The 15564-nt window shown below is 38.4% G+C and overlaps 1 protein-coding gene across 4 annotated transcripts; it reads left to right on the forward strand.

Moving 5' to 3' along the window:
- Positions 1 to 2360: 2360 nt before the first annotated feature.
- On the forward strand, positions 2361 to 5587 carry LOC147605872 (Sec14p-like phosphatidylinositol transfer family protein). 4 transcript variants are annotated; one of them, XM_086792799.1, is made up of 7 exons: positions 2361 to 2517; positions 2649 to 2770; positions 3313 to 3571; positions 3955 to 3991; positions 4218 to 4323; positions 4425 to 4535; positions 4647 to 5189. In XM_086792799.1, the coding sequence occupies exons 2-7, from the start codon at positions 2678 to 2680 to the stop codon at positions 4650 to 4652; spliced, it is 612 nt and encodes a 203-aa protein (XP_086648925.1). In that variant the 5' UTR covers positions 2361 to 2517; positions 2649 to 2677; the 3' UTR covers positions 4653 to 5189. The 4 variants fall into 4 exon arrangements, with proteins under 4 accessions (XP_086648925.1, XP_086648922.1, XP_086648923.1 ...); XM_086792796.1 differs by having other exon boundaries at positions 2362 to 2517; positions 5047 to 5584; XM_086792797.1 differs by having other exon boundaries at positions 2410 to 2508; positions 5047 to 5585.
- The last annotated feature ends 9977 nt before the right edge of the window (positions 5588 to 15564 follow it).

A 15564-nucleotide genomic window follows, 5' to 3' on the forward strand; every position in this document is an offset into this window, starting at 1 on the left:
ATATGCACATCAACTTAGTCGTAGGATTAAAATTGGTGGTTCTCCTTTCAAAAATATGCACATCAACTTAGTCGTAGTTGATCATAACAATCAATGCATGCCATCTAATGGTCATTAATCATGCCAAAAGAAGCATTAAAATTGGTGGCCAACTCATCAATCTGGAGTAAATGCATTTTTCAAAATAAAGCAAAGTCTTGTGGTTCTCCTTTCAAAAATATGCACATCAACTTAGTCGTAGGATTAAAATAGTCAAAATTTTAGCCATTACACAACTTGATTTTTCAACCATAGCCTTGAAAAATATACTAATAGACAATTGTTTTCTAGCAAGGTCTATACATTGCACCATTGCCGCTCACAATGAAGTGGAAAAAGATAACTTGCAACATCCACAAAAACACCCATCCAATTGAGTTGGATGGGTGGAAAAAGATAATTTCAAACATCCACAAAAGCACCCATCCAATTGAGTTGGAATCTTAGAAATCAATTCCCACAACCATCTTCTTCTTGGGACAAAAGAAACTTTTCCCCAACAACGCTTAATATAAAGGCTCATCAATTCCAAAGGAATAAGTATGCATAACATCATGCAAATGATTTTCATTTTGAATCGGTAGCTCTAGATTTATTTTTTTATTTTGCGACTAGCCTTAGGCCCAAGATCCTCTCGTAGTTACCATTTTTCATTGCTTGTAGGCACCTACGTGCTCATTAGGCATTTTTTTATATGCACTTAGGTGATGCCATTGAGGAAGCACCATGTGGGGTTTTGAACCCATGACCTCTTGGTCGTAGTCAAACATCACTAGCACTTGAGCTATCAACTCATTAGCCTCTTGATTTATTCTTTACACACCCAAGGGTAGGAAAATTTTCTCAATATTGAAAAGAAAAATCCCTTCATATACCAATTGTCTTTTTCAACCATTCTCTTATACATAATAAAAATATGAATAGTTAAACAAAGGTAAAAGTGAATAGAGCCACATAGTGCATCCATTAAGAGAGGTTATTTAATGCCCTAGATTTATGTCGTAGAGAAATTTTTTAACTTTTGTGTAGATCTTACACCATAGAATTCTACCTCTCTTGATTTGTGTGTGCACGTGCATGTGTGTGAAATGTGTGTGGGTGGTTAGAGCTTTCTATAAGCTCGTGTACTTCTACTCTCAAACCCCCTCCAAAAGACTGTAAAGAAAAACTTTATATAACCTTGTGTACTTTTACTCTTAGAACCCCTCTAAAGAGGGTAAAGAAAAACTTTTAGATAATAGTAGTAGTAGTTAATTCATAATAAAACCTATAAAATCCCAATTTTGAGAAAAAAAGGATTAATTAAAGCAAGTCTCTCTAAGACATGAATCTTGCTAGCAAATAGAGTGGCACACTTAATTGGTGAATAAGAAGGGGTCAATTTATAAATCATATGCACTTTCGTATTCTTGATTTATTTGAAGGTTTTACCACTCAAAAGAGTGTGAAAAAAGGTTGAGCGGCTTATTGGCTAATTAATAATGAGAGAATCTAGACTCTAAATCAGTGTTAGAGAAAAAAAAATCCCAGCGAGAGTGAGAAAAAAGAAAAGGTGGAGTCTAAGCAGTTTCTCATATTCGAAATCTCATTATTAACCGGTTTTTATAACTAAAAACCTATAAATTTTATTGGTTTTTGTAAAGATGGGAGTAAACTTAGTCGTTTTTTTTTGGGTTAAAATTTAATTAGTGCAAAATACACTAAAGGATGGTTTTTCCCTGGCACCGGTCTAAATGTTCGGACTTACCAATGTCATCAATGCTAAACTAGTTGGGAAAGTTAGAATATCACTTATTGTATAGCGAGCGAATCTGAAACGGATGCTAGAGCTTTGAAAAGCGAGCTAGGAGTGGGTGTCACATAGACTTAATGAATAGTGTCAATGTGAACCCACTCTAAGCTAAATAAATCCCTTCAATAAATCAATAATTGAGGGACAAAATAACATGAAGCCTACTCTAAATCATGACTAAATTTCCCATGGATTCAAAATTGTTGTACCTGTATAGCGTGAGCTGCACCTCCTTGGCTCCAACCAAAGGCTTATCCTTGTGCCAGGCACCCTCATCTCACCTCGTCGTGCCCATGAGACAAGTCAATGTACCTTTGTGGGGTATGTGGCCTCTGCTGCCCTTCACCCTCCACAATCAACCTAGAGCCCACCACCTCCTCTCTCAACACCTTGCATGCACTCCTTTAGTCTCCCTCCATCATAAGTAGTTCCATTTCACTTTTATAAGATTTTTGACCTTAATACTCCATCACCATAACAAAGGTCGTGGAAAAGGAAAATCAATTGACAAAATAAAAAACCAATAATAATAATTTGATGATGAAGATAAAAAAAAGGGTTGTCGTATGCTGCTTAGTTTTAGTCGCGTTTATAGTACGTAGATGCCTGCACAATCGAATTAACAAGTTAATTAATCACGCAACAAAGTCATTGTTTCCATGCCCGTGAAGCTCCAGGTCGATCCTGTAAGCTCCCAAATCTCAAGATTAGCCACATTAATCGCATAATTACAACAACGCCTGTTGGCTGCTCCCTTTCCCCTTTAATCTTTTGTGCATGCATCTACTAATCTTTGCAATTAATGTGCCTTAAACAGGAAATTATCCAGTTCACAATTGCAGCCAAATGGGTGATCTAGTAGAGCATGAGGATGGCACACATGCTATGGAGCTTGCATACTTCCGAAATGCTGTAGAAAGATTGGGTGGATCCACTAAGGTACCGGAGCAGTCTCTTCTTTCTTGCTATAAAATCTCATCCCTTATTAATTAGTGTCATTAATCCCTGCAATCTTGCAACGTCCTTAATGCTGGATTTATGTTTCAATGTGACATCTTAAGTAAGTAATTCTAATCTTCAAGGTCCTTAATGCTTGATCTATGTCCTTAATCTTCAAGGTCCTTAACCTTTGAAGTAAGTAAACCCCTTGCCTTTTTGATCTTCAAGGTCCTTAATGCTTGATTTATGTTTCCATGTGACATCTGAAGTAAGTAAATCCCTTGCCATAATCAAGGGTTTATGGATTATTTGGTTTGATACTTCATTCAGGCCAGTAATCAAATCCATTGATTGATAAATTGCATTAATTAATCAGATTAGCAGTTTTTCCTCCACATTTGTACCTATTTGATCTTTTCTAATTTTCATGTATGATCCACTTTCTTGCTAAATGCTTCACAGTACTTTAGGTTTCCGTCTTGTTCATGTGCAACCCCACCCCATAGCTTACCCGTGCGGTCTGGCATGATCATCATCATCAGGGAGTGGATGACTCAACATGTATGAGGTTCCTCCTAGCTCGAAGCATGCACATCGACAAGGCGGCTAAGATGTTTGTGCACTATCAGACATGGAGAGCTTCATTTGTACCCCTCGGCCACATCCCCGCAGACCAAGTGACCTTGGAGCTCAACACCAACAAGATCGCCCTTCAGGGCCACTCCAAGAAAGGGCACCCTCTCATGATAGCTCTGGCCTGCAAGCACTACCCCAACAAGCATGACTTTGAGATGTTTAAGCGTAAGTACGGCGGTGTATTTCAAGGTTTCTCATTGGTTCACAACTTCAATCGCCGTACATGCTTTCATGGCTGCACATGCCATCATGTCCTTGTGCTTCAGGCTATTATGGCTCCATGCTATCAGTGCCATGTGTTTCACATAATCATGCCCATACATGCTATCATGGTTGTGCGTTTCATTCTATCACAGTTGTACATGCTATCGTGCCTGTGCATTTCATGCTATCATGGCTGTAGCAGATATCGTGGCTGTCGATTTCTAGCATATGATTGCAGGGGTGATCATGCATCTCATCAAAAGATGAGAAAATCACTGTTCCATTCTGATTCATGTGGGCCACTACTTAGGATTTAATGCTTTTGTGTCTTTTTTGTTTTGCAGGCTTTGTGGTACATCTACTTGATAAGACCATTGCCAGGTCAGAGAATCTGCTTTTTTTTTTTTAATACTTGCGCCTTGTCAAGATTGCCTAATCTATGTACCTTCAAAACCAACATCAGAAACATAATGTAGATAGGTGTTAATATTTAATCTCTACTTATTGCGTGATCTACCTTTGAAACCAGCATCAGAAACATAATCCTATGTGTAAATACATGTTGTAATCTTATCTCTTATTCATTGCTGCTTGTTTGCAACTGCAGTGCACCCTCAGGCATCGAAAAGATGCTTGTGATAGTGGACCTCAACCATTTGAGCTACAAAAATGTAGACGTTAAAGCCTTTGTGGCCGGATTTCAACTTTTGCAGGTATTTATATTTTTGGCAAATGTATGGAATTTGAGCTTGGCTGTTAGTAGTTAGTTGTACAAAAGAAGGTTATGTTCCCTGACTGTCGTGGCATTGTAAAGAATTATTTTCCAGAGAGGCTCGGGGTTTTATACATGGTAAACACACCCAGATTTTTCATGGGTATATGGAAGATGGTATGCCATTTCTTGGACAAAGCAACAAAAGAGAAGGTGATCACTCTCCTCTCAATTTTTTTGTTCATGTGAAGCAAAATGTGTGCAGGCTAGGATGTTAATGCACCCTTTTTTTTTCATCATTGGCGATGAGCTTTACACTTTTAGATGTGACGGCCAGTGGAGATCTCAAATGGACAGGCAAATTTGCCTAATAATGGTTCATCGATGGTGTGGACATGTTGCAAGATTGTTTGGTAATGGCTCATGGACGGTGGAGATCTTTTGCATTTTTCGTGCCTGGTAGTAATTGCCCAATCATCAGCACCATCAAGGTTCTAGACAATCGATGCTGTGGATGGTGATCTTGAGTTATTGTCGAGAACCTCGATGGGTGACAAGGGTTTTACATGGAGCAGGTGAAACAAGCCATGGACAATTGCCTGAACGACAGCGCCGCGTGGTGAACTCGGCTGGATGTGGGGAGGCGTATTTGCCCAAGTGTCTGCGTGTGCTTGTCTAAAGGTCCTTCAACTCAATGCTCATATTTCTTGGATATGTATGGCAGATTGTATTTCTGGAGAATCACAACATGAGAGAGGTGCTCCTCTCTGAAGTGGATGCTGATACCCTCCCATCTATGTACGGCGGCAAGGCAGATCTTGTGCTGCTTCAAGATGCTCATGTATCCAGTTGGCCTGGGTCTGTTGCAGCACCAAGTTGATTGCTTCATACAATTCAACTGCCCGCCGACGTCTTTTCTTCGTCGCATGCTAAGTAAACTGTTGTATGTAAACAACAATAAAAGCAAGCTGTAGGGGCAGTAGGAATTTTCTCAATCATGCCATTCTTGCAACTATCAAAGAAAGAGGCTGGTTGGAAAAACTGTGTGTGTGCAAGAATGACTTCTTCCCCCCTACACATAAAGGGATGTGTCCAGCATCTCAAAAGAAGTCTTCAAGAAGGATCACCCTCACAGAAAGTGTCATGTTTGTGGCTAAGCCATTTCACTTGCAAAACATCAAAGGCTATGACAAATAATGCCAATTTTGTTAAAATCAAATGGGCAGACATAAGCATGAAATGGAAACTCTTGAAATGAAGAAGGCAAGCTTCTAGTAGCATGAAAGTCACGCTGTTGGCCCTTTCTGATTATTATTATTATTTAGCATGTGCATGTTCTGGTCAATGCATACTTTGATGGAATGTAGGGCTTTCATTCTGGTAGCCTAGAAATAGAGGTTTATCATGAACTAAAAAATGTTGCATTACATGTAGAGTAATAACTTCTCATAAGTATCAATATGAGCATTAAGTTCATATCCACATTAGAGTGACTAGATAAGTATCATATCCATATTAGAGTGACTAGATAAGTATCATTGCTAGAAAAAAAAAAACCATCCTCTAGTGTATTTTTCATAGCTCAATTTGGAAAAAGCATATTGAAATTTGTGAATATCAGAAAATAAAATTGTTTGATGTGTTGATTTTTTAAAGAAAAACCGAGCAATATAAAAATATATCCTTAGTTTTTTTTTTTTTTTTGGCATTGTGAGGGTTATTTTAGAGACGGAATTGACGGACCACATGCCATTAGGCATGTGGGAGAAGGAGGCGGGTATTGAATCCGGGTTGTCATGGTGTAGGGTAAGAGCTCTTACAGCTAGGCCATCTCCCCCCACCTCCTTAGTTAAGAAAACGTTTGGGTTTTCTCCTCTCTTTTTTTGATGTGTTAGAAAATAAAATTTATTGACGTGTTGATTTTATAAGGAAAAATCGATCACCTTTTTTTTCCCTTTTTTTCCACTCTAGGGTGACAAGATAAGTATCATCATATGAACCGACTTATTGAATTGACATTTATGAACTAACTTGTTGAATTAATATTGATTGCTCTCTTTAATTAAAAAATAAGCCTAGCCAAAGAGAGAGAGAGAGAGAGAGAGGGGGAGAGAGAGAGAGGTGATTGATTGATTGATTGGAGAGAGAATCGATAGTCCCCATCGTTTAATTAAGCTTTGAAGTTTGTTAAGTTTAGTTTGTTAAGTTTAGTTAATCTCCTGGCCTTACCTTTGACCTTGACCTCCCATAAAGTGAGTCTAAAATTGCCATTCATGGTCTACTTTTTTCCTATGTCCTTATAAATTGAAGGTATGATAGAGTAGCAAAAATATAACCACATTTAGTTTCAAAGTAGTCATGATCTCTAAATTATGATGGCTCTTTAAATCATCTCACACATCGATTCATCTCCAAAATATTGAGATTACGATGGCTCTTTAAGTCATCTCACAAAAGATAGATGGAATCCCAATCTACTTCCAAGCTTAAGTGATTTTGCTCTTCGGATTTGATCTGGTTCATTTTTGAAAAAACCCTCTCACAATCCACCGTGCTGGCAACAATGACTAGGCATGAATGTCAAAGCTTCTTCATTTCACCATAGGTTTGATCGACTCCTCATCGTGGCCACAAAATTGCTTTGTAATTTGGGCCACGATTTAGTGATAGATGACTATAACTCTGATTGAGCCAATGGACTAGCCTACATCGTTTTGTAAGTAGCCCACATACTTTGTATCTATCTTTGCACATGGATAAATGTTTGTCCGTCGCTCAAGGTAGATATCTCCTTTGAAGATCAACATGTTTACTAGAGTCATGTACTCTATTGGCACTTTACTGCATAGCTCTATAAATAAGTGGAGAGTGAGAGGATAGTCCAAGGCATACCCTTAATAGATAAACATGAGTGATATTTTGTGGAGAGCCAGATGGAGATACTAGGCTGGGCTCTCATGCTATAGCACCAAGGTAGGCAAGTTAACAACCACATCTAGGATACGCTACTCCTTTTTTGCACTAGCTCATGTTAACATTGTAGAGTCCGGGCTTTCTATCTCTTGATCTCTCTCTCTTTCTTAAGTAGCTAAATTGTTAACTCACATGAAGGTTGTTCCTCAAGGCGTGTCACTTTGTTTTATAGGCCTAGATGATATAGGCTCAACGGAATGTTTACTTTGATGGCTCTCCTCTTGAAAGCTTCTGCCAACCTTGTATCCTCCATGTTTATAATAGAGTATATAATAATGTCAATAAAACATCTAAGCTTGGGCTTTGTAGCTCTTGCTCTTTCCTCTTCTTTCCACCGTGCACCATGATCTATCATTTATACATAAGATAATTTAAAAATTTATATATACTAAAACATGTTTAAAAGTTTGATAAACTGTGAATATTTATTTCTAAAATAGATGTAAATAACTTAGTTTGAGAAGTAAATATCTAGCAGGATGTGCCTACAAATAAGTCAAAGTATTAAAAAATTAAACTTGATAAATTGGATTATGTAACACAAATAAACATACACTGAATTCCAAATAATAGCATTGTAATTTATAAATATCAATCCAAGCTTAAAGTGTAACTATAGATAAACATACGTACATGTCTTAAAAAATATTCTTATCCATGATTTTTCTAGAAATCATGGATAAGGGTAGTGCACAATGATTCCATGAAATCATAATGTACCATTAGGGAAAAACGGAGCTCATTTTGGGACCTTTTGTCTAAAACGAAAAATCCCTCTCTGCCAATCAGAGAAAGGCTAATGTAAGGTTGGGAAAATTGCGAAAACAAAGTAAATTTCACAAAAAGAAGAAATAAGAATCATATTTTATTGAATATACAACTGTTTGCATTAAGAGATCCTTTTCAATTTTGACAGGATTATTCTATTGTGAGCACAGTTATATCATCAAAGACACACAAAAAAGGTTTCCTCCTAAATCGGTTTTCCCGCTTGAACAACGCCTTCCTCTAGCTTCTGCAATTTTCAACACTCTATCGTCTCTTACTATCTCATGCTCTCAAGAATGGCAATAGAAAACAATCATCACTGAAATTGTGCAAAACGAGGTGACTTCTTTGCCCCGTCGACCCGCTTCTTCTATTAACTCTATTGAGATTGCCAACAAAATTTTTGCAACTAGGTGTTGGCAAAAGCTTATTGTATGGAAAGGGAGCTGGGTTTTGATGCAACCAAACATGAGAAAGAAGCAAAGATCAAAGAATCAATTTTCGGCAACATGGAAAGGTAGGGTGAAGGAGTTTAGAACTATAGAAGGGAAGAAAAATGTCAGGGATATTTTATGTACATACACAAAGAACTTGTGTTGCATGATTATCCCGACTATCTTCAACAACATAGACCAAACTGTAAGTGTTTTTTTGTAAACCTTAATGTTTTTTTTGTGAATTTTTATTGATTTTTTTTACACAGATATTTATCCATCATCCTATCAAGAATGGCAACCAGTAGAGTGCATTTTGGACTATTGGATGTTCTACATGGTAGCATTGGAGAGTTACAATACCAAAATAGATATGCCACCCAGTTAGCGCAATCAGGTATTTTCTTTTACGATCATTTCTACCAATTGCTAGATAAAGGAAACACATATGGTACCTTGAGAAGTCTAGATCTTCCAGAATGGCATAGTATGGATTGGCCCATTCCTCTCATGCCACTATTACAAAGACTTACAGAGCTAAACTCTTCTGGAAAGTGCAGCGTTCTCTACGGCTAGGCATTGCAACTAGAATTGACAAAATAAATATTTGCATGCCCATTACAGTTTTTGTGGACTTGTTCAATAAATATGATGTGAAGGTCTGCAGACCAATGCTCAGCTACAAAGCCAATGCTACCGTAGATAATTTTGACTTTCTGGATGATGGTTGGAACATAAAAACCTACAATAAAGTCTATTGTGGTGGTACCAAACTCAATTAGCAGGCTTATTCAAAATCAATTGGGCCCAATGGATCAAGACCTAAACTCTTTTGGTGATGATAATGAATTGGTTGATATTAAGGTTTACGAAAATGGATTGCTATTAGGTGTCATATGCACACTTACACAATTACGTCATGATGTGCTCCTGGAGACCACAGGCAATGTTTCAGGAAGCTTCTCATTTATTCTGAATAACAAAAAGGTAAATGAAATAACTTAATCTTGCTTAATATCTAAGTTTGTCATACATACAAGTGAAACAACCTCACAACAGGTACTGCATCGAAGGGAGAACAAGATACAATTCAAAGATATCCCAAATATGATTATCAAAATTTACCAAGATCAACAATTACAGGTTTGTTAACACATCATTACAAAAGTAGTTACATGAGAGTAGGTGATGGGACAAGCTCATCAGATTGTGGGGCTTTACTTGTGCAGATGATGGGAAAGGCAGATCTTCTTAGAGAGGTTAATTCATGGGCATAGGCAGATACTGATCCTCTGGGAGAGGCTGATCCATGGGCAAATGCACAAGCTAATCCTCAGGCAGGGGGGTTGTTCTTTTGGCTTAGTGGGAGAGGAGGTCAAAGTCTCTACTCATGGCATAGGCTCATGCTCCAAGGAAGATAGAGTTGTGCCACATGTTCATGCTCCAAGGGCTTCCCCTCTTCCATGAACTCCTTTTGAGCAGCATTTTCTTGTACCATGGGATCCTCTTCTACAAGCAGCAGGCTCTTGTTCCATAGTGCCTTCTTCTGTAGTAGTAGCAGGCTCTTGTTCCATTGTCCCCTCTTCTTCATTAGGCACCTTTTCTTTGGTCTCCTCCTCAAAAAAATTTCCTATCTCTAGATTAGATGCCATGCTTTCCTTCTCTTTAATTTTCGCACCCAAGGTCTCTCCTTTTTGGCACAGGCACGTCTTCTCTCGATGCTTTGTGAGGAGCATGGTCTAGGAGAGAACTTACAGTTTTAACCCTAAAACTATCCACAAATTATGCATTATAATTGTCCTCATCAAGATGTAATCAAGATTAATGAAGTTTAGTTACCTTTTGATCCCATATTGATCAGTGTATAGTGTCATTATAAATGAATGGGTGTATGAATTTACAATGTCTGGTCTTTCAAAATAATAGTAAGTTTCCAACATGTATTTTGCATGTATCAAGGTCCTCCATCCACAGGAGTACCCATCTTACTATTGTGGAGTTTGGACATGCATTAAAAATCATAAGAAATTTGTTACATCATATTGAAAACCTGCATGTGAAAAGGGAAGGGAATCACTTACAGGCACGAAAAGAGGTTTAACAGAGTCTAGAAGATTGACATTGGGGGGGAATGTAATCAAAAGAATTGAACAATCTCTTTAAGCATCTACAACAGAGAGATGTACTAATAAACAATTCCAAAATAACCTTACCAAAATATAAGAAAACTTGTAGAAGGGAAACATACATACTAAGCTCTTGATGGGTCCCATATAAGGAGTTGAAGAGAAAGAATTCATGATCCTTGACATCAATGCATACAAAGCTCCAATTCCGACTGCAAGAAAGATATAAATTAGTTAGTCTTCAAGTAGACATGGTAAAAAGATCAAGATGATAGGCAACATTCACTTATTACTGAGTGATAGGGAAAAAGGATGGTATTGACCCTATGAAAGTTGCAGTGTGTAAACCATTTGGTTAAGTTTGTTACTGGCTCTCTCAAATTTCTTGCAACCTGAGAGAAGTGGGACGTCTAGAGGTAACTTGGATCTCATCATGCTGTCCAAAAAAGGTTTGGTCACTGTAGGCTTTCAAAAATTCATTGCAGATTTGTTCCTCAAGATCCTTGTGCATTCTTTTGACAAAATAATATCTCTATCAACATCAATCTCCTCTATTTTAATAATAATTCTAGACCCCAAGTCTTGCAATCTCTACAAGTTCTTCACATCTTGAATGGAAGTAGCATGGGATAGAGCCTGAGAAGCAGCATGGGATAGAGCCTGAGAAGCAGCATCCTTTTAGCTTTCTAGTGACTGCTCATAGGCAACCTTTGCCCTTGTGTCTCTATTATGTGTTACCTCTTGAATCTTGATTTCTTCATCTTTTGGCTTCCTTGCTGGGTGGTACCATGAGAATGTCCCTCATCTTCACATCTACCCAATCAGTAGGATGAAGGAGCTGGTCATATCTCCAACGTACCCTCTTGAGGGTTTCATGTCTTTGAGCATTATTGTACTCCTGTGGGCATGGACTGCAACCAGCATAGTGTCTTGGAAAAGAACTCAATAAGGAAGTCTTCTCTTGCTTCCTAGAGTGTGTAGATAGCAGACCTCTGCCACCTCTTTTCCAATGACCAGTTATCACAAACCTCTTTCACAATCCTCTAGAAGGGTGCCTTGGGGATAGCAAACCCAATAGCTTTCTATGCCTTTCTTATTTCTCTCAGGATTGTCACTCTCTGGGTGAATCTCCTTGTCTATTCTTGCTGAATGATTTGCATGGACTTTCCTTTTTTTGGGGGCTCTAGACTTGGATGGTGCTAGTGCCCTTCCTGTGTGGCAACCCTTGCAATAGGAGGACCCTGTTCCTCTACCCTAGCCGTTTGCTTAGTCCTTGCCATTGATCAAAAAATGACTTGTACTTGCTAGAGGAAATACATACAAGTATTGGTATTTGACGCCGAAGAAAGCGTTATTCCTAGACGATTGATTCCAAATGCCCATATCGCCTTCTACGGCGTCTTTTTGGAAACACGCCAAAGAACGTGATTTTAGTGATGGTGGTAAGACCTTGCAAGTGCTATATATCGCATTCTTTAGCACTTTTTAATCTGTGCATCCTACACAAACCTGAAAACCAATTGTGCATTCCACCAAACTCTATGCAATGTGTGGCCCCTTATATTGTGTTCTCTGATAGCCTATGCAACCATTCCAATGCATCCAAGAACACCATGAATACATGCAACAAGAACATGCAAGCCTTGACTATCACCAAATCTTGTAAAAACTTGAGGAGGATCTTACATGTGTGTCCCCCTGATAGATAGATTGAGGTGGATGTCAAGCTAGAGTCAGCCCAGGCATTGGGAGGTGGATGTCCAATGGTGAGTTGGTTGTCCAGTTGTGCTGATGCAAGGAGATGGTGAGCAGGAGAGTGGTGGAACAGTAGCAAAAAGGTGTGAGAAAGAATGGCCTACATCATGGGATAATAACGGCGTCTGTTCAATTTGAAATCATGATGACATAAGCATGAATCACGATGAAAAAAGTGGGCGACATGTGCAAGCATTAAATGCACTTTTCATCCATTGATCTCTCGAGGAAGATGCCTTTTTGCATGTGTCTTATTTCCTCAACACTTCTTCATGTGGCTAGTTCCCCCCACACTCCCTGTTGGCTACCATCATCAAGCATGCACCCTGTCACTAGCTCAAGGAGCACTTGCAACAACAAGCAGGCACCCTGTCACTCATAGTTCTAGCTAGCATCCAGTAAGCATGCACCCTATCACCAGTTCAAGGATCACTTGCCAAGCCTGACAAGAAATCACCAACAAGGATGGAAAACCAGGAAGGTATGAAACCTCAGCCTTCCTCATGACTATTATGTGGTGTGTGGGGAGGATAAGCTTGTAGCTTATTGTGCCTTGGTCCATTTGAAATTGGAAGAGTTAGTATTTGCTAAAGTATTACATGAATAAGACGACAAAGAAAGTTATTTGAGGCCCTGGGCCTTCCTCAAGCGCCTATATCGCATTGTTTGGATTTTTTCTTGAGAAAGCACAATACAATGTGATTTGGGATTTTGGGCAATCCTCCAGCCCTCAGATCGTGTTTTTTGGCTCTTTCTAAACAAACTTGTTTTCCCTTATGTTACCATTGATTTTTTTTACTACTCAAAACTTGGAGAGAGCAAAAGGCCTCTCAAATGGTCTGTAAGCTTTGCTCATGAGGCACGAAAGCAAGTGACTGCTCCAGATAAGCTGTAACTACCATACCTCAAACTGAATTGTCAAGATTCCAAAGTATTGTAGCTTACACAACAATTGAGGAAGGTAGATCTTGTCATGTTCTTCTTATATTTTGTCTCCTCTTTTTGTTTAGCTTCTAAAAAGTAGGGATATGTTTCTACCAGATAAGAAATCATGTGACATGATGTTATTTGAGTTCCTTCATAGAAGCAATGCCCATGAAGATTATAACATATTCCATGAGATGTTCAACAAGGAACTAGAATATGAAAAAATATTGGATCAACACAAAGACTTCTTTTGGCTGAGGAGATCAAATTGTTCCAAGGTCTGACAGAGCAAGGAAGGGTTTGTGTTGAGGACAAAACTTACATCCACATCAAGGATATATTGACAGATATGAGATACAAGAATGCAATCAACAAAAGGTATGAACAATTGCCACCACACAGACTACCAAGGCAAAGTGTTCCATGCACCCCACAAAGTGCAGGCTCCTTGATGAAAGTTTGGCTTTTGCAATCTACCTTTGGTATGTTCATGGAGCACCATAAGAGCTCTTAGAGCAAGCAGAAGAGGAGGAGTATCTTGAGGAAGTGAGAGAACGGAGTCAAATGAGGTTAGAAGTCAAGATAAAGAGGCTGAGGAAAAGGATGTAGAGGAAGACATCAACATTGAGAAGGAGAAGGAAGAAGTTGCTGCTATGGACCTTATTGCTTTAAGGTCACAGACATTGAAGACAACATCTGGTTGATCAAGCTTTAGACATTGACAACTCTAATCATGTTGTTCCACTGCTCCCAATGTTTAGGATTGGAGATGTGGAGTATGTTTTTATGATATACAATGTATATTGAATTTGAGGGAGGACTATGCACTTACAATGATTGCCCAGTCTTACACTCTGGATTCTGGATTCATTGATGAGGATGATCCCTACATCTCTCTAGAGGACAACTTTAACTCATAAGAATCATTAGATTTCTATTTTGAGGAGGCTGCCAAGTTTGAGAAGAGTTAAGAGATGGATGATGCAACATTTAAGCAAGTGCAAAAGGATCTCAAATATGACATGCTTGGCAAGGACATAAAGAATGAGGAACCATCATAGGACTCTTCTAAAAGAAGCATTTTTCTATGGTCAGACAAGAAATTGGAAGCAGATGAGAATATAAAGATTTGTCTTTTTATATTTGAAGTGTCAGGTTGTCATGCTACTATATTTGTTCATTAAAGCTTTCTTTTCTTAATTTCAGTTGCTAATTGAAGATGAAAGCTTCCTTCTTCTGAGATCATCTGGGAGCAGAGATAGAGGCCTTGGTCAATCATCTAGTTTGTCACACTACATCAGCAAGTTATCATCTGTAAAGATGCTAATTTATCATCGGCATTTCAGCAATGATGGGGAAGTTGATGTTTTCTTCTTGAAAAGTTTATCTCAATTTCTTGGAGGACATTCGCCAAAAGGAAAAGATTATACTGATTGAGAAGCTCTATGCTCTCAATATTTTTTAGCTATTATCCAGGCAAGCAGTGCTCTAGAGCTGGATATTATATAAGCTACATTGCCTATGCACTATCAAGTGGCATAAAAGACCCTTTAATGTTGGATGGTCATGGTAAGCATCATCTAATCAGGTTCAGAGAAGTAGCTACGCCAAAGCCGAAGATTTTACAAATTGAAGGAGATCAATCACATAAAAAGGTAGATGATCCTATTTTTGAAGAGCCAAAAGAGCAAGGCCTTTTGAAAAAAAAGAGTCACCAATCAAAATAACAAGAAAAGCACCCACTCGTAGGCTGTGGGAACAAATGTAGTAAAATTGCACATATAATTACTCGATAGACAATTATCAAAAAAATATATTTAAAGCAAATAGGAACTTGAATATGGTTATAAATTTCATTTTAATATGCAGTTGTTTAGCTCCCTATCTATTAACCCAGCGATGGTGGTTGAAGCACATTTTTTTTGTCTCCACTCTGCATGCTTCTGTGCAGCTCTTAAGTTGTCAAGAATTTTCCTTTTTCTTTGCTTTTGGATAGTTTTGAATGCCAATTTCAGTCGTGAGCTTTTAAGTGTCCTCTTGATGTGCAATCTTTGCAGGATTCCTTGGTAGAACCATTGGAAAACTTGCTTTATACTATTTGCTTTTTGAGATCCCCCAAAATGTTGTGTATGTCTGAAGAAAGCATGGTGTGTTGTGTGTGTAATGAGACTTTTCCATTGATTGTGTAGACCAAATTGCAGGGCATCCATATTTTTTTGGCAAAAAACGATAGGTGGTTTTGTCGATTATATGCTGCAC

The sequence above is a fragment of the Cibotium barometz genome, chromosome 58, assembly GCF_041138505.1.
Source record: "Cibotium barometz isolate CiBa-2024 chromosome 58, ASM4113850v1, whole genome shotgun sequence".
NCBI lineage: Eukaryota > Viridiplantae > Streptophyta > Polypodiopsida > Cyatheales > Cibotiaceae > Cibotium > Cibotium barometz.

Coding starts and splice junctions, on each gene's coding strand:
- LOC147605872 (XM_086792796.1), top strand. CDS start 2,678: ATGGGTGATCTAGTAGAGCATGAGGATGGCACACATGCTATGGAGCTT. Junction 3,572..3,954: donor TGACTTTGAGATGTTTAAGC/GTAAGTACGGCG, acceptor TTTGTTTTGCAG/GCTTTGTGGTACATCTACTT. Junction 3,992..4,217: donor CTTGATAAGACCATTGCCAG/GTCAGAGAATCT, acceptor TTGCAACTGCAG/TGCACCCTCAGGCATCGAAA.